This window comes from Ursus arctos, unplaced genomic scaffold, assembly GCF_023065955.2.
Source record: "Ursus arctos isolate Adak ecotype North America unplaced genomic scaffold, UrsArc2.0 scaffold_2, whole genome shotgun sequence".
Taxonomy (NCBI): Eukaryota; Metazoa; Chordata; class Mammalia; order Carnivora; family Ursidae; genus Ursus; species Ursus arctos.
This window is the reverse complement of record NW_026622874.1, coordinates 64,882,647-64,906,101: the sequence shown is the minus strand read 5'-3', so window position 1 is coordinate 64,906,101 and position 23,455 is coordinate 64,882,647. Positions and strand designations below refer to the sequence as shown.

Below are 23,455 nucleotides of genomic sequence, written 5' to 3'. Positions count from 1 at the left end.
CTCCCACTCCCCCTGCTTGTGTTCCCTGTCTCGCTGGCTGTCTCTCTGTCAAATAAATAAATAAAATCTTTAAAAAAAAAAAAAAAAAGAAAGAAAGCACCACGGATCGGTCAGCCAGGGCCTCAGAGACGCCACCTCACAGGCCTCGGTAGTTGCCACCAGCAGGCAGGAGCGGGACCAGCGGGCAGACGGCTTGGGTTTGCAGCCGCGATCTCATTGGCCAGGAGGGTCCACATCCTGGCTACACATCCATCACCCCCTGGTGTGCACCAGGCTGTCGTGCACCTTGCGCCCGGTTCTGGCGCTCTCAGCGCTCCTGTGTGGCCACTGTGATCCCGTTACACAGACAGAGACACGGACACAGGGCAGCTCCACGCCTCGTCCGCGCCTCATCCGCCGTGCCCCTTAGCCGCAGAGCTGAGGTTCCAACTCGATTCCGCTCTCCCACATTTCACCTTCTGTTCATAAAGGCCCAATTAATACCTCAGTCGCTATTGATTTGGTCCTGGCAGCGTGAGAACACATAGCACACACTATTAACCTGCATTTCCACCTTGGAATGCGCTAGCCATGAAAACGTGGAAGCCCCAAGAACCACCAACAACTAGACTAGAAAGAGGCCCGAAGGAAATCTGGTGCCAAATGAAGAACTCTCACACAGGTTCGAGCGGCGGTCATCGCAGTCCTGCATGACAGTCAGGCACCGGGGGCTTCCCATGGCCCCTGCGCGGACCGGGCAGGTGAGGAAGACGCGCTCCCTCCCCGCCGTGCGTACAAGGACTCCCACCACACTGGAATGCTGCACCAGCCCCGCAAACTAAATTTACCCTGAAGGGACACCCAGATCAGAATGTTCTCTGCTGCGCGACCCTGACCTCGGCGTCCTCCTGGTTCTGTTTCCAGAGCTAGGCAGTGCTGGCTGTAAGGCTCAGCCCTGTCAATCCGGCTTGAAAGCCACGCACGTGACGCCAGCCCATGGCGACAGACACATGTTCAGATGGGAAAGAGGGGCAAGGCTGGAGCGAGAAAGCCAGCAGAGCCGGCAGGAGAGGGCGGAACCGGAACAAGGCAGGTGTAGACCGTGCCGACGAGAGGTCAGAGGGAAGGAAGGAGAGGAAGCCTGTGTCTGGGCAGCCGCCACGAGCAGCAGGAGCCACGGGCGGCAGGGGCCACGGCAGCTTCCGCTCCATGGCAGCTGCTCCTGGACAGCCACCTCCCTGTGTTTGCTCCCTTGAAGCCCGCTACAAACTGAGAAGACCCCACACCAGCCTTGGGTGATGTCACTGACCCTGCGGGTGACAGCCAGGCCTCGGGGACGGGAGCCCGATCCACCAGCACTCTGGGAGGGTGGCCTTGCAGTCACCGTGCATCCCCAAGCCTGCAGGTGGAATGCTGCGGGCAAAGCAAGCATGCAAAGGCCCTGCCCTGGGTAGCTGGGTCTCCAGGCTGCTTGGAACAGTGTATTCTTAGGTCGCGGCTGAGTTTGGGAACAATAAGGGAAGAGCAAAATTGCAGAACTCTAAGGTTCTTGTAAAGCCCCACCAGCTCAGTTCCTGCTCCACATCTTTTTAGATGTGGGTCCGACAGAGCAGGCCCCATGAGGCCCTGGCTCCCAGTGAGGTCCTGTCCGGCCAGGGAGGATGTGGAGCCCAGCAGCCTTACTTCCTGTGGCTTTCACTGGTGAGCCGGAGTGCGCCAAGGAGCTGCCCTCCTTATTCCTACAGATCTCCCAAGAATGGAGACCCATCACCACTTCCTCTAGCCTGCGCTGGGCTGTGTCAGCACAGGTGCTGGCCTGGGACGAGGGGCCCCAGCGACGGGGGCTCCACCATAATCCCCAGTCTTCCCCCACCCCCTGGGTGTCAGCACTGAGAGTGAGGCCTTCCAGTCTCCTATTCAATGCTTTGCTAATGCGTGGGCGAGGAGCTCCCTGGCTTGCCCGTCCCTGAGCCCATTCTGGTGGACGGGAATGGATGGCCACTGCTGTACACGTGGGTGCCTGGCCACCCCCACTCCTGCTCACCAGCTCCCTTCACCCCCACTTCTCACCACTGCCGCATGGCACCTGCACCCCCCATTCCCTGCTCCACACCTGCCCGAGCAGTTCCCTTCCCTAAAGCACCTCACCCCACCCGAGCCCAGGAGCTCTGCCCAGCCCTGCAGGCCCATCCCAACCGGCCAGCATGGCAGCCAGGGGGTCCTTGCTGTGCCCACCACCCCCGCAGTCTGCCATTGTCCCATTGTCGGCAGCCGAGGCAGTGGTGAGACGTGAGTGCTTATCTCCCTGTTAGATCACAAGCCCCTTTAGGGCAGGGACCTTGCCGTCCCCGCGGTGCCTGGCTCAGAACAGACCTTCAATAGCTCTGTGTCAAATGAAATAATCACCTTTTGTCCAGTCCTCAGGGGAGGTAGAGAACAGTTGCTATTTCTAACAGCACAGGAAGACAAATACCGCCCTGCCCACTACCTCCCCCCCAATTCCACACACAGTGGTGGTCATTTCTCTTTGCCCTCAAACCAACAAGGTTTCCAGCACATTCTGGCAAGAGGCACCAGAGAGGCCTGGACGAACCTTGGGAGCATTTACGCCCTGCCCCAGGGGCACAAGTGAGGGAACAGAGGCCAGGGCGGGGCAGGGCCTGCGGGGCGCCAACACAGCAGAGCAGAGCCCCTCAGGGCGGCCTGGGGGAGCCGAGCCAGAGGCCACGACTGCTCTGCACCTGGAGGACGGCCCCACCGTGCTGGCCGCGGATCCCCGGTGTCCACAGGTGGGCAGTCATGGCCGAGCCCGGCGGCTGCGGCTGGGAGCTGCTTCGGGGCTGCCGCGGAAGCACACCGCTGTGACGCTGGATGCTGGGGCAACGCCGTGCCCACCCAGTCCCATGGCGGCCAGGTGCCCCGCCGGCGGTCGTGCAGATGCCCCAGCCACCGCGCCCACAGCCCGGCGCCCGCGTGGCACGCGGCTCAGGCAGCACGGGCTCTGTGAAGGCAGAGCCAAGCTTATGCTGGGGGGGCGCTGGGGAGGAGCGTAAAACCACAGCCGGAGGGGAGGCCATAGAATGCTTAGGACAAGAAAGATCTGCAAACACTTGAATTCCTTTTTCTCCACTCCTTCTGTCTTTAATCCACCGAAAGGAAGATTATCTCCCAGATGCCATTTCTGGTTCCACATTTGTATCAATGGTTTGGATGAAGCGATTGTAGTCAGGCTCACCGAACATAGGAGGACAGGAAGCAGGGAGGCCCTGAACACACACACAAGAGACAGGCTAGAGGGATGAGCTGAGCAAAGGGGGGTTGCCTAAAAGGCAAACCAAAGATGAGGCTTTTCCCCCAAAAAGCCAACTATACAAGCAAGGATAGGGGACTGGGGTCAGGGGTGTGGAACCACTGTCTTAGCAGCTCTGTGACAGACAGAAGGTTTTCGTAAACATGAGATTCAATGTTCACTAACCAGCTGGATGCTGGTCAACGGCGCCAACTGTCTTTGGCTGCAGGAACAGAATAAGAAAGCAGGTGCATGGCGCTCTGTACTGACCAGCTCACAGGCCTTGGCAGGTGCAGACCAAGTGGGCAGAGTGCGGAGCAGCAGGGGCCAGGCAGACAGGGTCCCTCACCACACCAGGGAAGTTGGGGATGTTTCATCTGGGGAGGGGAAGACCCTGGGAAGTCCAACCAAGGAGGCCTGGGGGGGAGGTTGCTGGCCCCTTACCACAGGAGAGCCTGAAGGACGAGGAAGTATGGGGGGAAAGAGGAAGCTGCAGAAGCCTGCCCCCGCCCCAGGCCACTGACAGGCCAAGGCTCAGGGTCTCAAGAAAGGCCAGGTGCACCCCAGGCAGGCCTTGGCTCTGGGGCCCAGGGACAGGCAGGGACACTGTGGGTCCAGGGAAGCAGCAAGTGGGCACAAGGATCGGGAGCTGGCCCCTCGGAAGGCAGGGGCAGAAAAGAAGAAGACCCGGGAGGGGCCCGGCCAGGCAGCCAGGAAAACTCCAGCCTGGCAGGGACGGGACGGGAGGCTGTGTCCCAGCTCAGACGGCTGGCGTTACCACCCTAAGGGTGCGGGCCTCATCCTGAGGCAGGCCTCGGACCCAAGGGGAGGACAACAGGGAAAGCAGGATAAGGAAAGGGTTTCTACTAAGCAGAGGGGCCTCCGTGGAGCAGAGCAGAGGCTGGGGTTCCTCCTAGAGGGGCGGCTGGGACAGAGGGACAGGTGCTGCTGCAGCACGGGCTGGTCCAGCCGAGGTCCCACTCTGGGCTGTCATGGTAACTGTCGCCCCTTTTGGAGGGGAGCCCACCTGGCTCAGCCCAACTTCCTGGCTGCCTCTGGGCCCTGTGGGAGCAGGGATGGGAGACACAGTCTGCAGATGGAGCTCTCTCCCCGAGACGCTGAAGCCTATCAGGGCTGGGGACGGCGACCTGCCACGTGACACTGGGCGCCTCACTGGCCTCGAGGCCTCGGCTGCCTTCCCTGTAAAACAGGGATAACAAGAGAACCCACCTCCCAGGACTATGACGAGGCCCCCCTGAGGTCACAAAGGCACAACCCCAGCATGCAGGAGACCAGCAAGTGGAGGGGCCATCGCTGACATTTGCGGCTTTCCAAACCACTTTCCAAACCTGAACTTGGGATCGGAGCGCAGGCCCGGGCCATGAGGGTGCTGGGACAGGGAAGGAAGCATCCAGGTCTGAGCAGGGCATGCTGGCAGGAGCCAGGGGCCTTGGAGGGGCGCCCACGCCCATGGGCCATCGAGTGGCGTAAGGTTACATACAAAACGACAAAGTCAGCTCTGGGGGTGGACGGTGGGGACAGCTGCGCAGCCGCGTGCGGGGACTCACTGCCACGGAGCCGTAGGCTTAGAAGCCATTCAGAGGGTAAATGGTGCGTTATGTATGCTTTACCACGTGTTTTTAAAAACACATTAAGGGGCGCCTGGGTGGCGCAGTTGTTAGGCGTCTGCCTTTGGCTCAGGGCGTGATCCTGGCGTTCCGGGATCGAGTCCCACATGGGGCTCCTCTGCTGGGAGCCTGCTTCTTCCTCTCCCACTTCCCCTGCCTGTGTTCCCTCTCTCGCTGACTGTCTATAAATAAATAAAAAATCTTTAAAAAAATAAAAATAAAAAATAAAAACACATTAAGGCAACAGACTCACAACGTGGCCCAGCATCCAGAGACCACAGGCCAGTGCCCTCCCACAGCCCCACACGTTCGTATCCGCCGTGTTCAGAGGGAGCGGGGCTCTGCATGACTCAGCTGGCCTGAATTCTTCTGTTCAGAGATAACCAAGCGCAGTTCATGTCTTCTCCAATGATAGAGTTTTGGAGAATCTCAGCAGTGGTGATTTTGACCACCTTTTTTCGAGAGTCCTGCCGTTTGGGACACTGGGACTTCTGCTCAGAATTTTCTTGGTGGTCCAGCTCAACAACAATCATCCAGAGCACTAGGAACTCCCCTAATCTGCAGAGAGCCCGCTGTTCAGAATCAGTGCACCCCATCATGTCCCACGCCGTGACTGGCACAGCAGGGACAGCCACAGAGGTGGCTGGGAGGAGGCTGGGAGCCTTGGGGCTCTCAAAACACACAGCCCCAGGCAGGGGGCTTCAGTGGCCTCGGGACCCAGGCAAAGCACAGGGGCTCTGCCGCCCAGGCCTGACAGAGGACTGCCGAGTCGGGGAAGGGCATCATTTGAAGACAGTGGCAACAATGATACTACATGGGACGGATTAATGCTAGGAAAGTCACGGGCAGCACACACAGGCCCTACAGGGTTATGGGATATTCTGTACCGCCCAGCGCTCGCCCCTGGGGCCTGTGGCAAATGGGCGTCCGTCCTCATGGAAGGAAACTGGGAGTTGGCACTGGGAAGGGAAGTCGGTCACTGACTTCAATTATCCTAAAAGCTTTTAGATGTCCAACCAGTTCATACTTGTAAGAGACGTAACAAGAGTCACCTTTAAACTCTAAGACGTTGGAGCCAAAGAACTGTCTGCAATTTTTCCTACCTCAGGTTGAAGGCTATTCTGAGGCGAGAGTCCGCTCCCTTTCTGGGCAGAGGCCAGGCGGGCAGAAGGGCAAGGCTGCTTGGACAGCTCCGCATGAAGGCCTCCTTGTTACCAGGCCCATCACGGCTCCCTCCCTCGGTCTCTCTCCCCGCTACTGGGCACCCTAGGGACACGGAATCCTGGATGCCAACGGAGGCCCGAGAGGTCATCTGGTCTAGCCCGCTCGCTCCACAGAGGACAGCACCGAGGCTGACAGGGGCACTCCCTCCTGCTCTCATCCGGGCTCACACAGAGATCGGGCCCCGCGAGGGTTCACGGGCAGAGGACACCCGCACCATGTCGGACTCCTGGAGCTGAGGAAGCTTCTGGAGGACCTGGTGAGAGGCCTCTGCCTGGAAGTCACCAGAGCTCGGGCGGGCTGACTCTGCAGGCTGGTACTGGCCACACTGGCCATGCAGGCGGGGCAAGTCTCAACACACCCGGGGCTGCGGCTTCATACCTGCTAACAGACGCTGCTCGCGCCCTGTCGAGGCACATGAGACAGGGTGACATTTCCAAGTGACGAAACGACAGTATGGGCATCTGAGACACCACACACAGGCCCCACGGGCTCCGGGAGGGCAGCAGAGAAGGGAAGCCCTCTTTAAAGCAGAAAGGGTTAAACCCAAGTGTTCAAATATTTAGCAAATAAACCCAAAATGTCACACAGAGACTGCCAGGGCTAGTGTAGTAACTATGGCAATCGATGGCCGGTGGCACAGGGGAGAGGCAGGAACCAGTGAGGGTGGTAGGGAAGGAGGCCCCGCAGGGGTGGCCAGCTCACAGACCCGCACCACGCAGCCGCAGAGGCCAGAACAGGGCTGTGGCCGCGGGGTCAGTCGGCCACACAGGCTCTTTGCTCTCCTACTGAGGGGAGAATGCGTCTGCCTGCCCGCCCCACGCTTGTCCTCATTCCTTCCGTTGTTCTCTCCGGACACCTGCTCCAGCAGGCGCTCCAGCTCTGGGACTCAACAGTGAGTCACGTCGTCCCCTCCGCAGGGACTCAGAGCAGAGAGCGGGCGCGGGCAAGACACGGGGTGACGATTCGACACCAGACACTCAATGCAGGGGTCGGAGCCAGCTCCAAGCCAGCTCCCAGCCCGCGGCATGGGGTGGCCGGGGACACTCCTGGAGGCCTTGGGGTCTCAGGGGTCCCCAATCTGTTCAGTCCAAAGGGAGTGCCTGGGCCACTGGCCCATCTTGGAGCCAGTGAAGGCAAGTGAAATCCGTCAGCCAGCCAGAGACACCCACCCCTAGGAAATGCTCCCGGAGGCCTTCGGGGACAGAGACCCCACCCCACTGGGGTCAGGCAGCCATCACCTCCCTTGGAGGACAGACACCCCTTCCTTCTCCTCTTTCTCCACTGCCCTGAAATGCGCCAGGCCAGTTTCGTCCAAACATACAAGGTCTCTGCTCCCGATGAACACAGGACTCAGCCACACCCTCATCTCCCTGTGACACCTGCCTTGCCCTCTGTGGCCACACAGCATCACACACACCTCATGTCATGGCACTGCTCAGCCTGGTCCCAGTGCGTCAAGGTCTAGGATGAGCAGCTTCAAAGGCAGGGAACGGCCTGAATTATTTCTGGATTCCCAGTGCCTGACCAGGTAGTCCTCGGGGGGTCGGGGGGGGGTGAGTTCAGAGGGACCTTCTTCCACAGGGAGAGGGAGGGTGAGGGCCCAGAGCCAGACCTAGCCTGAACTGTCCTCCCGTTCCCCAATGGGAGACACCACCAACTCCTTCAGCAGCAGGGCCTCGAAGCATCCAGGCCAGGAACGCCTCCTGCACCCCAGGTGGCCGTGTCCCTGCGATGGCCTGTTACACACACCCAGGAGGGCGCTCGGCCCTGTGGGCTCATCACGCCATGGGAGGTGAGCCCCTCCGTAATGTGAGCCATCTCTTGAATATAATTTATGTCCTATAATTTGAGGTCATTTCCCTGTCAGCCGAGAACTTACTGGCATTTAACAAAAACGCCCACTTATACACACTTATTAAATCACAAGTGTCCCGTTTCATAGGACCCTGTGTTTCAACCCATGCGGTTGGAAGCCCATATTTTGTTACTGTCATTGCATTCTTATCAGGTCAGAAGTAGGCTAGAAACCTCTGGAAGATTGGCACCCCCCAAACAGGAGTGGCTACCTCACCCCTTTGATTCTGAATATGACCAGTAACCACAGACTGAGATTAACCACCTCCGAAGTTCCCATACACACGCTGGGCTGGACGGGGTGAATTTTCTGCCCATGCCCTGTGCCCTGCACCTTGCTGCCCAGTGCTCACCAGGCTCTGCTTCTACTTCCAGAATGGGTGTGCCCCCCCCTCTGGCCCCCCACTCTGAGCCAGGGCACCTTCTCCCCGGGAGAAGGGTGAGTGAGCCCCGCCCCCTCCTGCAGGCTTCTCCCCAGGTGAGCAAGCCCCGCCTCCGACAGGCTCCTCCCCTGGTGAGCGAGCCCCGCCCCCTCCTGCAGGCTCCTGCAGGCTACTGGACCAGAACCTGGCCCACTATTTCCTCCCCCTCTCAACTGGCCCCTTCCTGGCAGCTGATGACACATGCAGTCTCTATAAAAATGGATCAAACACCCCTCCCTTAGCACTGTGTCCTCTCCAGCTGCCACTCTGCCTTCCTGCATTCACAGCCAAACATGTCAGATAGAAGACTGGCCTGCACGCACTGTCTCACCTCCCACCACGGCCCTGTGACTGCCATTCCCAGGGGATGAGGGGCACATGGACCCTGCCACCGCCCATCCTCGACCTCCCTGGGCCATAACCAACACTTCTGCCTCCTGGCTCTCCCCTGGCCTCCCTGACTGTTCCTTCTCCTCCAGGGGCCTGCCCTGTCTCCTCTCAACCCCCACCCCACTGGGCCCCTGGAGCCCTGGCCTGAAGATGCCTAGGTTCCTCCTGGCCCCACCCTGCCAGACCTCAGACTCGGCCAGTCTTTCACTGATCGGGCTATCACTCCCACCTCAACCTCCTTCTGTGGCTTCAGTCTGACGGGTACTCCCAGCCCCGCGAGCGACCCCAGCAGCAGGGAGATGCCTCCCCTCTCTGCAGACAGCACCTCCATCCTGAGAGGTGACCAGGTCTGGGCAATTCCATGAGCTCAACGTTCCTGATGCACAGCCCCTGCTGGCCTGGCTCTTGTCTCGTCCTGGTTCAGGGCGTCACCATCTTGAAACCCTTCCCTGGGGCACAGAGGCTCCCGCCGGCACTGCCCGAACTCCATGGACCCATCTAAGTCCTCTTGCCCAGGACCTCGTCCCGGAGACAGCAGGGTGCACGCTGCAGTTTCCCGTCTCAGGGCCTTGGTTTATTTTGAGATGTCCTGTCCACCCTGTCTGCCAAGCAAACATGTCCTTGGTTAAGCTAAGGTGTTTTGCATAAACTCTCTAATGCACAATAACCCTTTGTAGTAGGTGCTATTATCAGCCCCATTTTACAGAAAGGAAATTGGCTAAGAGGGATGAAGTAACTTGCTAAAGACCACCAGAGACACTAAAATGTGACAAAGAGCATGATTTGAACCCACATCCGGCTACCCTCAAGTCCACGTTCCCTGCCCCCTGCTACCCTGCCTTCTGGGATGGTACCAGAGACATTGGTCAGAGCCGTGGCTTCACTCAAGCGTGGCAACCCCTCGGGGGAACAAAGGTGATTTCGGGGTTTCCAGGGCAGAGCACTGGGCTCCCACGCCAGGCTCAGCACAGAGTGGCCCCCACCACGTGTGTGGCCAGTGCAAGAGTGGGGGACAAGGAGTTCAGTGTGTCTGCGCCAGCGGCCTCTGGCATGTGGGACTGCGGCCTGGGGATGGGAGGCGGGTGCTGCCCACGGGGTGGGGGTGAGGCCAGACCGCGGTCAGAGGACTCTCCCGGGGAGAGCGCTGTTCTCAAAGTTTTGGTAAATAAATGAAATGCATTGTTTTTGTGTTTTCATTTCTTTCCAGGTCACACTGGCCTGAGATGTCTGAGCCTTTAAAATCTCTGTGCTCCAGAAAGCCAAGCAGAAAAACCTGAGGAGAAATGGGGCAGCCACCTTCAAACAACAGAGCTGCCTTGTGGGCAACGTGGGCACCTGCTTCTCCCTGCAGGGGCTGAGTGGACGTTCCGGGGAGGCCCGCGTCCTCGCAGTGGAGGGCAGACTTTCCAAAAACCCACGCTGCCCATCAGAGGAGAGCCCCCCTCGCCCAGCGGAGAGCCCCCTCAAGAGGCAGCGGCTCCCTGTCACAGACAGAGCCCACAGAGGTACAGGGGGTTCCTGCACAGGGCGGGCACCCGGTCACCTCTGGGAGCCTTCCAAGCCCGAGGTTACACGACAGGAAGCCAGGGTTCGTTAAGAGCTACCCAGTTTCAGAACTCTGCCTCGAAAACACAAGCCACCCAAACAGACACTAGGAACACGATTCCAGAAGGCACCCCAGTCTCCCGTGTGCCAGGGCCGAGGGGCCTAGATGCAAATGTCTAGGGCGGGGAGGGGGGACGCGGTCATGTGGCCCCTGCTAAAAATGAGCCACGTCCACAGCAACTGGTGCGGCCGAGGGAACTGGTGCGCTCGTCCTCCATACAAGCCCCTACCCTGCTTCCCGCAGCTGGCCTTTCCCCCACCCCTGCAGGTGTTCCCAGCGCTGCCCTCCCCCAGCTGCTGCTGCGCCCAGACCTAAACCAGAACATTACAGAACGAGGAGGCTTAGGATACCCAGTTAACAGATGGGGACACTGAGGCCCAAGACCACAGAGCTAAGGAAGAGTCCCAAGTGCTTGGACACTGGACATCTTGCACCCAACGCCCTTTTACTCAAAGCAGGCACAGCAGACCCTGCTCTTTGTCAGACCCCGTAGGTCCCCGGAAATACAAAGATTCATGACATCACCATCCCTAAGTGTGGGGAAAAAGACACAGAACAGGAAACTGCACTGTGGTCGGGCGAGGTGCGTCCGAGGAGTCCCTGTAGGATCAAGGCCTCCCATGCCAACTGCCGGAACCCAAACCATCCCTGCATCCCTCGGGCAGGAGAAGGTCCAGCTCTGTGCAGAAATTGCTTTACTGAAAAGATAAGGGGACAGAGGGAGCCAGGTACTGATGAGTCCCCACATGATGGGGGGGCCACGAGGCCACAGGATATAGCTCTGGTGGCTGAGAGTGCAGGCAAGCCCGGGCCAGGCCAGGGGGTCCAGCCTCCTGCAGGAGGGTGCCCAGCTGGAAGTGGGGGAGCAGAGGTCATAGGAAGAGCACCGGCTTCCATTTCACAAACGCCCACCCTGGACTCCACTGTTACCAACCCTCTCAGAGTCGAGCAAAATGGGTGATAGGACGTCCATACTTCCATAGGGAAACTGAGGCCCAGAGAAGCTGTCGCTGCCCCGAAGTCAGGCACACTGAAGTGTCTGAGCCAGGACTCAATGCCACTGGTTTCACTTTGTTTCTCCAAACTGTGAGGGCCAGGCCAAAATAAAGCAGCTGGCACAGTGTCCTCTCTGCCCACAATTAGGGTGAAGCGGAGACTGGGTGTGAGCCGCGTTGGGACAAAGGGCACCGAGCGAGCTGGTGGCACTGCGCCAGGCTGGGCTGGGCCAGGTCTGAGAGCCGAGGCTACAGCCCGGAGCTGGGAACCCGGACCCCACAAGACTCAGAGGACGGGGTGCCAGCCCTTGCAGTCCCACTGCCTGGAGCAGGAAGAAGCCATAGTCAGGCTCACGGGCGCAGGGCTGAGGCTGGGACCCGCTCCTCGTTCCCCTCCCTCAAGCTGGGGTCACAGCTGAGCTCCAGGATTCTGCCTTTTCTCTTGGGCCTGGGTGACGCCTTCCGCACAGGTCAGGGTGGTACGTAGCAAATGGGCTCCCTGCAGATGAGGATACGGGGGTTCAGAGGGGTCGAGGGAATCGCTGGGCCCACAACTGGTTTGGGGCAGGGTAGGACCCGGTCCCTCCTGCCTGGGCTGGCTCCCGCAGGGGGCTGACTGGACCGCGGTCTGGCTCACAGGCCACCAGCGCCACGCAGTTCCGACTCCGAGAAGGAAGCTGCTTGGCGGTGGGTGGACGCGGCCCTCAGAGCACACGTCCAATCGAGCACCTATGAGCCCCGGAGAGTCGCGGCTTCTAGGTCAGTGTCCTCTGGTCATCCACAGCCTGGAGCCCTGCCATGGTGGCCGCGAGCCATGCAGGCCCGCCCAGGGTCCCTGACCCCTGCATGCCACTGCCTGTGCAGCCACCCCGCCCAGAAAGCCCCGGAACAACGGGGACGAGATTTGCATAGCGTTTCTGGCTCACAGAGCACTCCTTGTCCTGTCCTCTGCGAAAGGTGTTCCAGACAGACGGAGAAAGGTCGCAGGGCTGGCCAAAGACAGTGTGGGAAGATGTCCCGGCCAAGACTCAACCCAGTTTTTCTGACTGTGAGCTCTGGTCTTTGTCGGCCTGTCGCCTGGGGCCCAGATGGGCGGCCGGCGGCCCTCCTCCAGCCCAGGGACCGGGATTACATCCAGGCTCCCATGCATGTGAGGAGAAGCGTCTGGAGGCTCCAGAACTACCCAGCGTGCAGGGAGGGGGTCAGCCAGCGGGCGGGGCGATGGGGGACCCAGTGTCCTGAGAAGACGCTGCACGTCTGCTCACCCCACACTCCAGCCCAGAGGGGCTGCCTGTCCGCGGCCCGGAAGTGCACCCAGAGGCCCAGCCAGATTTCTCTGGGGGCCGAGTCACTTCTGAGCACGAAGAAACAGCAGCCCCTCACCCCCGTCAGACTTGTATTCTACTGAGAAAGTGACTCCTTCCCAGCCTTCAGAGAAATACAGACTGAGAAATACAGACTGCCGGTGGTATTTGATCCAAAGCGTGTGTGTGCAAGGGACACTAACACGTCTGCCTCAATGGGGAGGCAGGGCTCAAGCTCTGAAAGGGTCCAGCAAGAGGCAGAAAAGGCAAGGGAACTCCTATGGGGCTCTCACAGTGCAGTGGGGTCCTGACCAGGACTGCCCCCCACACCATGAGGCCATGTTCGCTTCTGGGACCCCCAAATGAAGACTGTCACAACTGTTCTGAAGGCCCAGGGCAACCCCAGTTCCCTCTCTCCTTAGGCTCCAAACCAGAAGGGAAGAGCCCCGATGTCAGACACCAAGGGGGGCGAAGAGGGGCCGGCACCTACCTGGACCTCCCGCGTGTGGTAGGCGATGATCAAACCCAAAAGGATGATGGTAGACAGACTGATAAGGCATTTCAGGGCCAGCGAAAACATGGAGTCCTGCAGGAGAAACGGGAAGAGAATTAGGACAGTCAGGAAGGGGGCCAGTCGCAGTGCTCTGCAAAGCGGGAGGGGGCTCAGGAGCATGGCCACCAGGCCCTGCCCTGGGCTGGGCTGGGCCTGGGGCCACATGGGCTAAGGAACCCCCTCCCCAGCCTCTGTTTTCTAGAGTTAAAGCCTATTTGCACTCCAGGGACTGACGGTGCTTGGGCAGAGCGTATCGCATTTGCTCTCCGTGGCTCAGTCTGCTGATGGCTCGTTTAGAGTTTTGCCTCCGTGCTCGTAAGTCGTGTGAACATAATTCCTTTTTGTGCTGCTTTTCTAGGGTTAGGGCATCCACCTCTTGCCAGCCTGGGCCTCTCTCCTCTCGGAACAAACCTGAACCAGAGGATTCCTGAGGCTCCTTCCATCTCTGACAATGCAGGGTTTTCTCCCGCATGAATCAGAATGTCCCGGCAGGTGTTCTCACCTCCAGGTTAGGTCAAGAGCAGGGAGGGAGGCAAGGGTGGCAGAGGAGCTGCTGGGAGGGGTCCCCCCTGTGGAGGACGGGGCAGGAGGGGGGGCCACCCCCAGCGCTCACAGCATCTTCCAGCAGCCTCAGGGCAGCGGCAAGAATCTCCAGGAAGCACGAGCTCTGGATGGGGCCCCTTCCGGGCTGTGTGACCTTAGGCTGCCCGCTCCACCTCTCTGTCTCTTGTGTCCAGTGGGGGTAACTTGAGTACCTGCCTCGAGGGCTGCCAGGAAAATAAAGGCCCTTGCAGATGTAAAGTCCATGGGCCAGCGCCTGGCAGGGGGAGGGCTGGCTACCGCCGTTACTCCCTCGGCACCCGCTGCAGTCAGGGCTTCCAGGCTGGGATGTGGTGCCCTGCTGGGCATCTGGAAACCAGGAAGTAGGGACGACTGTGGTCCCAAGGGAAGGTGGGAACACAGCCTGAGCAGAGGGAGCCCATGAGCCAGGCAGCACCTCCAAGCACCCACTCCCCGGAGAGGCTGGCGTCCGAGCAGCAGCCCTGTGCTCACGAGCTGGGCCCATAACCACCCTGACCCCCGTAGAGCGCCTCAGAGTCTGCAAGGTGGGTTCCCATGTTTGCTCTCCTCCATCCTCATGACCGCCCCTGGCCTCTCTCCCAAATCACAGACGTTACATGGGGAGGCTCAGGGGGTGAGTGGCTGGTGCCAGAGTTCAAAGCCAAGGTCTCTGACTCAAGCCCAGAGCCCTGCCCTCAGGCCCTGAGGCCGTCTCAGCAACGAGAAACAGCCAAAGCCAAGGTCGTACCCACTTAAGCTGATCCAAATGACAGCTCGAGACAGTAATGGAAGGTAACTCCAAGGTAGGAGGTGACGCATTGTCAAGGGGAGCCTACCGCAGGGCTGGGGGGCTCAATGGAAGGAGAGTGGCTGCACCGCCCAAACGCTCTCACAGTCAGAGTGACAGCGGCTCAGGTCTGCAGGGTTGGGTGGTGGTGTCCAGTACGGCAAGCTCTGGAGTCAAGGGAGGGGCTCGGACCTGCAGAGACCCAGCTCCACACTCCCCGCCCCCAGCCCCGCAGGCTGAGACAGAAGGAACCTCTCCCTGGGGTCTGTCAATCCAACATTCGGGTATCTGCTACAAGCACCGGGTGGGGCCCACCTCGCGCCAGGCACAGGCTGGTGCCCGGGACCGAGGACAACGAATGCACTAGTGCCTGCCTGCCTGCCTGCCTTCCTCCCTGACAGTTTCAGCCCCCTCTCCCGCGGAGCGCGGCAGATGCACGACACCGTGCAGAGATGTAGGGCGTTCACAGGGCGCCCTGCCTGCCAGAAGCTTCCGATCCGGCTTCTGCACGGGCAGGGAGGTCTCCATTCACCCTGCCCAGACAGCGGTCTACACCGAAGCCAGCTTTCACGGAGCCTCCGTGGTCCACAGCGTCACGAAGAGCAGCGTGCGGCCGCTTGCTCCGCACACGCGTGGGCACAGAGCCCAGGTGCAGCCCGCAGGAAGCTTCCCGTCTGTGAAAGCGTGACTGGGTGCTGGAGACACCAGCCTAGCCTAGAGGTCTGACCTGCAGACAGCTGAACACAGCAGGCCCTGAACTCGGACTGTCTCAGGACAAGACAAACCTCCCTACAGGAATCAGCAGAGACGGGTCCCACCACTCCTGAGCCAGAAACGACCCTAACTTCTCCCTCCGAGGGGTCTGGGGGCATCTGGGGAGCATCACCCCCCACCCCAGGAAGGGCCTGGGATCGGCTGCACATTTCAACATCTAATTTATTTCTTTTGGCAGAAATGAACTAAAATCAGAATCCAAGTCTATTTCCATCATTTTTAGAGGAAGAGGTGGAGGGAAAGGGGCCAGATGCTGTCTCCCCTCCTTTGAGCCTCTTCCTTTTGTTCCAAAACTCAAAGCCTTTACATAAGAGGCGCCTTCCACCTGCTTCTTGGTTCTGGTCATCTCCAGCCCCGCGGGGAGACGAGCTTTGCCCTGGAGCCGCGGGACCCTTGGCTCTTTGCAGACTTCCTGGCATTTTCTACTACGTGTCAATGAAAAATAAACCATCAACAATTTTTAATAGCTGGAAAACATGTCAAAGTCTGGCTGGACTAGACATGTTTTCTATTTGTTAAAAATGTTGAATTGCCGTCTTTGCTGCCTCAACTCCAATGAAGCTTGAAATTGATACAGTTCTTTGGGTGACGGTAGCCAGCAAATTAGCAGCCAGACCCCACACGGGGCACCTGCCACCTGCTCTGCCCCACAGGCTCCCATCTGAGGGGCCAGAGGGCTGCGAGGCTGGGAGGGGGTCCTGACTCCCGGCCAGCCCTCTCCCCTGCAAGTCAGAGCTGCTCAACAACAGAGCAGTGACCCTAACACACAGGAATGCTTAGGAAAGACATCCCCACCGATGAGGCATTTTAAGTCATTTACACCTAAATGCCCAACACTATCAAGCGGTTAAATAACTCTGAGAATAGCCAGTGACAGGCCACTAGGTAGCCACTTAAAACCATTTCTGCAGAGGATATGTGAAGAGGAAAGGCCCACAGCATCTGGTGAAAAACCCAGACACCAAGGCTGCATAGGTGGTCTTCCCAATTATTTTTCAATGTTTTACTTTTTTTTTTTTTTAACATGAAAACGACTGACAATATCGCATTGCACCATATAAAGCGACGGAGGGCACCACCCGCTGCGCACGGCCGTACCACCAGCCAGGGAGAGCCCGCGGACCCCGGAACGCGGCTCTGCTCCATGCCACCTCTGAGCGCCAGTACAACAGGCACTTGACAAATGCTTCTGAAAATTACTTACTAACAGGACTTTCACTTTTACTTAACATTTATTGAGCACTGACTGTGTACCAGGTGCCAGACGAGGCTTCTCACATCCTACCCCTACAGACAAGGCCACCATGCCTCCATTGTCCTGATAAAGAAACTGAGAGTCAGAGAGACAAAGTGACTTTTCCAAGGTCGCACAACTAACCCTGAGTTTAGCTATATGCCAGATTTTGCTCCATACCATTCTGCCTCCCCCCGCCCCCCGACTGAGACGGTTCGGCCGTCCTCGCGGAGGCTGGCCTCAGCCATCCACCTGGGCCGCAGAGGGGATTCCTAGCAGGGTGGGAAGGCGTGCTGCATTCCTGCAAGGGACCCCCACCCACCAGCGAGCCCTTCACACACCTGGACCTCTCGCCGATGACGTCAGGCTGGCCTATAGCACTACGGAGGGGCCTACCACGCCAGGGCCTCATCGATCCACGTTTAGAGGACGGAACAGAGAGGCTGGGAAGCTACCCAATGTGGCGAGGCAGGATTCAAGAAGCCAGGATGCACTCCCGATCTGTGCCCTCGGATCCCGTGCCCCGCCCATGCACGGGCACCCCTGTCTGCCCTCCGGTCACGCCCCTCAACCTCCAGTTTCTGCAGCGAGGACTCTCAGAACCACTCTGCCTGTCCTGTGCCAGCCCGTCCTGCCCCGAGGCTGTGTGGAGTGTGGGTGAGTGTGTCCCCGGCTTCTGTGCCAGCCTCGTAGCTTCCAAGGACAGGACAGGATTGTAACGATTACCGTACGTCTTCCCACAGACGCTGAAGTCCTGAGTGTGTGTGACTGTTCGGGACATTTGAAAATAACCGGAAAGCAGCGTCCCACGGGGACAAATACAAGCTTAAGCAAGGAGGAGCGTGCCCCCAAGTGTGTGTGCACACGCGCTCCTACAACTGTGGTCCATTTGTGGTTCCAGTCACTGTTCGGGACCCCGAGGGGGAAGAGAAGACGTCATCTGAGGTCTGCTTTTGCTGAACGAACACCTGCATGCTGTGCATTCGATCTGGGAAATCACAGTTTTAGAAATGTTTTCTGTCCGATCAGGTCAACCTTCCCTTCAGTCTCACAGCGAGGCCCCGCCCTTGACTGACATTCAGCATCAGCGTAATCCTCTGGCTCTGGCAGGGTTGTCCCAGTTAGACACTCTTGCTCGAACACTGCGCACGTCGGACCCAGCCCTGGACCGTGAGGGAAGCCCCTTCCTGGGCAAGGCTCTCTGAACCTGCGCCACGCCTCTGCCCCTCCCTGGCTCCCCCACCCCTGTCCACTCTCTCGCCCATCGCCGCGGGGCTCCTGCCTCAGCCCGGGCCCAGGCCCACCGCCCACCGCCCACCTGGTGCCCCAGCTGGTCCTCAGTCAGGGCTGCCCAATGCACCTCCCAAATCAGCTTTTTAAGGTTCTGGCAATTTACAAAGCTGCTCCCACATTTCAGAAAAGCACCTTTGGCTGTCTGCGGCAGGCCAGGTGCTCATCCACTCCCCCATTCTCCCTGTAAATATTTCCTGAGCGCTCAGCCACGGCCAGACCCTGTGCCGGGTACTCGTAAAATGCCAGGCATGTCCCACCTCCTCCACCCCCACCTGCTAAGCCTGAACCCCACCAGGCAGAGGAAGGGGCAGGTGGGCAGGGCCTGGAGAAGCTGGGCTGGGATGGTCAGAAATGGGCAAGAAGCCCGGTTGTAGAGAAGCCTACAGGTGGTCCTTTCAGTGACCAGGGCATGACGAGGACCAGACGAGGTGCCCCAACCCCACGTCCTGAATGTGAGGTGAGGAGCGCAGACAGCACCTTCTCCCCAGAGAATCTGGCTCTCACACGGAGTCTGGGGTGCCCAAGGCATATTCTCAGGGAGCACAGAGCTGAGGCTAAGCCGGCCACCCTTCCCTCTGGCCCAGATGCCGGCAGGGACACCGTGAGCCGGCTGATGGGGGCAGGAGCGGGGCCAGGACCTGTGCTCGTGGGAAGACAGCTTCTCGCTCCGTCCTTAGACCCTGGGTGATACCAGCATCCGAGCTGGGGGCTCGGCTCCCCGCCTGGATGTGATGCAGGGTGGCCTCCGCACCGAGCGCCCGCCAGCCCGCCTGGGCCCCACGCCCTTCATGAGCGGACCCTCCCGCATCGCCGTCCGCACGGCTCCTTCTGCCACGGGAGCCTGATTTGCCCACTGAGGTGTGCTGGCCTGAGTGCCAGTGTGGACGCCCCAGAAGGACAGGGGTTTCCCTTCGTCCACCGCCACAGCCCCGTGTGTAGGGTGTCGTCAGGCACCTGGTAGGTCAATAAACACTAGCGGAAGCTGACTCTCGGAACAAAGGTGGCGCATTTCTGAGACGTGGGAAGCACGTGGACACTCCCCTCCTGACTTTGCAGACACGGGAGCTAGAAGCGCAGAGTGTGCATGACACGGCCGGGCGCTGTGGTCACTGCCCCGGACCCTCTGAGCAACCCCAGGGCCCAGGGACGCTCATGCACTTGCCCACCGCCCCTGAGCGAGGAGGAGGCAGGGGGCCCCCCGGGGGAGCCGGAGTCTCAGCACGTGGACCTTCCAGGCCCAGCCTCCCCAGTGGGACCGATCCCCTGTCTCGCCTTCCCCCTGACGAGGCCCCCGTCATGTCACCCCCGAGGCCCCGTCGGCTTCGGGCACGGAAGACCAGGAGCAGCCTCAGGCCGGGCCTGGTGTGGGGAGGGCAGGCGGGAAGGCGCACACTGAAGCAAGCCAGCGGTCCCAAAATAAAACCCATCCAGTCGAGTTGGCCAGGGCATTTCTCGGTGGCCTGGCCATTCCCAGAAGAGACAGAGCCTGATGTCCGGGACACCAGGCAGTTAATAACAAGGACATTCGGGTCTGAGCGGAGGGACCACGTGATGCTTAGTGAAGCCGGCACGACGGCCAGGACATCAATTAGGAGGAAATGACCCACCCCAGGCCCTGGTTCTCCTCTGCTCGACGCCCCAAGGAAAGAAAAAAGGTCATTTGGGAGACGATGGCACCAAAATACCAAGTCGGATGGGTCACCCGCAGGCCACAAACATAATTCCAATGAGGAGACGGCCTCCTCTGCGAGGTCTGAGCAGAGGGAGCTGACCTAGTGTGCGCTCCCACATGCCTGTCTATACTTTCCTGCCCCACTTACAACACTGGCAAAGGTTCCGCGTGATCCCATCGAACGTTTGTGACGCGCCTGCCGTGTGCCAGGTACAGCTACGCAACGAGGAGGTCAGGGAGCCGAAAGTTCGCGCACCGAGGACTCTTCCAGAATCAGGGGAGCACTTTACAAACGTTTGCTGGGGAGTGGACGGAAGGGTCAATCCAGACAGCCTCCGACCTGAGCGCTACACCAAGGCGGAATGAGACCGGGGGGGTTATCTCCCAACCCCGTCAGGCAGGGCGGGGGCCGGAGGGGAGCCCGCCAGGCACCGCCAGCCCAGCCCCCTCTAACACTGAGGGACCTTGGCACCAGTCCAGGTGAGGCCCGGGCACTGGCATTTTAAATACTCCAGTGATTCTACTGTGCAGGCCAGGGATGGCACCTGCTGCTCCAGGGGCACCAGAAAATTCCAGAAAGCTGGGGCCACCACCACGGCCTTCAGGAGACACTGCCAAACAGGCAACCACACATGTAAGTGTGTGCAGCCCCAGAACCTTAGAGCGAAAAGAACACTCAGAAGCCATCTAAAGAACATGTGGTCATTCCGTCTGCTTGATTACCTCCAGGGACGGGGAACTCGCTTTCTACCAAGGCCACCCATCACTACTTTGGAAGGCTCTGACTTTCTCAAAGACCTGGATTCTCCCTGCTTGGGTGTTCTGCTCCCAGTAAAGCTAAACAAACCAATGTGACTGAAGCCTCACTTTGACTGCAGTATCGGAGACGCCGGTGCCGTGCTGGATCGGAGAGACCCTCCCCAAGGTACAGACCGCCACGCCCAGAGGCATCCTTGGAGCTCAGCGAGCTGCACATGCTTCCTCTGTGTGAGGACATGGAGGCCCAGTGAGGCTGGCTCAGCACCTGTCCAGCACCAGCCCGGGTCGAAAACAGAGCTTAGAACCCAGGTGCTGGGCAACCCCACCTACCTTGTCTTCTCTGTTTATGAAAATGAAACAACCCTGAATTTATGGGTTCTCTATAAGCCCAGATCCCAGTCCTGGACATCACTTTCAATTTCTCACCCGGCCACTGTGTCTCCTTCTCCAGTAAACACTTTGCTCCCGATGACCTTTCCTCCTCCCCGGCCTGTGCAAGGGGCACGCCCTGGGCCTTCGGGCACCTGCCTCATTCCTGTGCTGCCAGAGCTGCGGCAGCCTTCTCCCACCCTGACAGGTGCACACCTGCCACCATGCATGTCTTCGGCAGGTGCTGACCACACCTGACAGAGGCTCCTGTGAGCATCTGTCCTGGAGGCTCAGGGTCCCAAGTCACAGAGAACCACGCAACCTTTCTTCGCCCCCCGGTGTGGCAGAGCCCTGGGGAAGACCGCTCAGTTTCCTGTCACCGTGAACAAACAGCACTGCTCCCCTCACCAAGGCCGTGCTCCCACCTTTCTTCCAGCTGGCAGAAGGCCCCACCTTCTGAAGCATTCTAGAATGTTTGAAACAAATAACCGTGCTTTCTGGATGGCCGGCTTTGAAGTAGCTTTACGGGCTCTTATTAAAGCCCATCTGGCCCCCAAGCCAATAAAACAGCAGGAAATCACTGCTCTGCAGGAGGCTGTGTGTGCACACACTGGGTTCCCGGCTAGAACCGAACCAGCCCACCGGGCCTGGCCCCCCCCACCTGCCCTGGGACGCATCGCAAGATTGCCCTCGGAAGCACGTGACTTGAAATAAAAGCGTTGCTTCGCATCTCCGGAGGGGCAGAGAAGCACGTGCTGGTCCCGAGGATGCCAGGTGGGCCTGCAGACCACCCCCGCCCCTCACCCCCCTCCTTCCCATTCTCTTCCCTCTTCTGCTTCCAGCCCCGCCTCTGTCACTGGGGCAGAAGTGACACCAGGGCCTCGGTACTCCCGGCCTCATCAGAGAACGGTGGGATTCTCTGTCCACGCCCAGCCTGGTGCCGAGGCAAGCCCGTTTCCATCCCCACATGGGCAAAGTCATCCCTGCGCCTGGCAATGTTTGGGCCAACTGCAAATCCTAAGACGCCCAGGAATCCCACATGGTGAGAAAACAAGGGCGGGGCCGGCTCCACGGTGTCTCTGAAGGCCGACCAGAGCCTCCCAGGTAAGGAAGAGCCCTGTCCGTGTTCCCCGCGTACACCCGGGCTGGGCTGCCGGGAGCAGGGTGCCAAGGACGGCACCACCTCCCTCCTTCCCACAGCCTCGTCCCACCACGGGTGCACAGACGGAGCTGGAAGGGGCCTTCGAGGTCACCTAGCCCCACTCCCCCACTTTCAGGGCAAGGAAATGAGCCCGAGAGGGGCTCTGTCCTTCTGTCCTGCTCCAGGCCACACACCAGGAGCAGAAAGTGCTAATCTTGCCCGGAGTCTTCCGGGGGCTGGGCCTGTCGTTAGAGCCGTCTGACCCCCTGCCATCGTCCAAGATCTGGGGTGTGGCTCTTTCTTCCGCGGCTCACTCAGGGCAAATCGGGGGAAACAACCCTGACGTACTGTAGCTTCTCCGTCTTGTGTTTGCTTAAAAATATAAGAACTTAAACATAAAAGGAAACAGTCTGGAAAGGTAACCAGTTGGCATGAACAGTGGGCTCGCTGGCGCCGGCCAGCAATGGAAGGATTGCTGTGCAGAAACTCGGCTCAGTGGCCTCCCAGCCGTTGCCACAGGCCCCGATTGCCCGCGAATGCGGGACGACCTTGAGGGGAGTAACGCAGACCCAGCTCAGGCTGCGAAGAGGCCACAGGGCCTCTCCTGGCGCCCCCCCCCCCCTCGGCACCAAACTGTGGCCCACCTTAGGCTTGGCGGTGCCGTCCGTTCCAGCAGTGGGCGCCCCACGAGCCACGTCTCCTCCCGTGTCCGAGCAAGCACCCCGGCGGGCCCAGAAGAGGCTGGCCGGGCCGCCTGTCTGCGCAGAGCTTCACGGCTCTCGCGGCCTGAGGGTCCCTGGACGCAGCCCCGCCTCACACAGGACCCTCTGCACCTGGGGGAGTCTCGAACCTCCATTCCTCCGGGCGTTTATCTGCTTCCTGCAGAACCTGACCTCCCCGACCTCACGGCAGGAGCTCAGCCACCAGAGTGGGCTCACACCAGCGCTGCTCCAGACAGGACCCGCGGATTCTGGGGACTGCCTGAGGGTGCAAACGCCACAGGATTTCCCGGGACCTATGACCTGTCAAAGCCTGAGTCCACCCATCTTCACACAGGATCTCACCTAATCCTCACAACAAGGAGCTGTTGTCCCCGCTTGACAAGTAAGGAAACTGAGGCACAGAGAGGCTGCGCAATTTGGTGAGATCCCAAGGTAAGTGGAGGAGCTTCCCGATTCCAGGCTCGGGCGCGGACACCTGGGCAGCCAGGCAGCCGCCTCTGCATGGGGCCGGCCACGGGGAAGCCAGGCCGAAGCCCACAGCTGGACCGGTCCGCTCCAACCCCATCTTTAACATCTACCAACACACAGGAAGAGCCCTTTCTTCCTTCCGGAGTTCTTGTGAGGCAGACCAGGCAGTGAACACCCCAGGGTCTGTGCACGGGGTGGCTATGCCCCCAGCGGCCAGGGGGGCCGCTTTATGCCTGCTGCCTGGCATAATTATTAATACAAACGGTAATTATGAACACGCTACTCCCCAAAGTCTCCCCGTCTGGACAGAGAAACGAACCATCACCCCACATACAGAGCATCTGCCGTCGGGTCTGGGAGGCCTGAGGGCCCGGCTGCCCATGCCTCCCAGCTTCCACGTCCACCACAAGCAGTGGGACAGCAGGATTTCA

The 23,455-nt window shown here is 59.7% G+C and overlaps 1 protein-coding gene and 1 long non-coding RNA gene across 5 annotated transcripts in view; one reads left to right on the top strand and one right to left on the bottom strand.

The window, feature by feature from the left end:
* Positions 1 to 23,455, bottom strand: part of KCNN3 (potassium calcium-activated channel subfamily N member 3) — a 137,607-nt gene that overhangs the window by 87,634 nt on the left and 26,518 nt on the right. For all 4 annotated transcript variants that reach the window (XM_026485294.4, XM_026485295.4, XM_044379093.3 and 1 more), the window contains exon 2: positions 13,182 to 13,277. In XM_026485294.4, coding sequence (XP_026341079.1) covers positions 13,182 to 13,277 — 96 coding nt within the window. The remainder of the gene's footprint in view (positions 1 to 13,181; positions 13,278 to 23,455) is intronic.
* LOC130544280 (uncharacterized) lies at positions 13,067 to 14,998 on the top strand. The gene is made up of 3 exons (XR_008960452.1): positions 13,067 to 13,199; positions 13,603 to 13,752; positions 14,416 to 14,998. It is a non-coding gene; the product is annotated as an uncharacterized LOC130544280 (long non-coding RNA).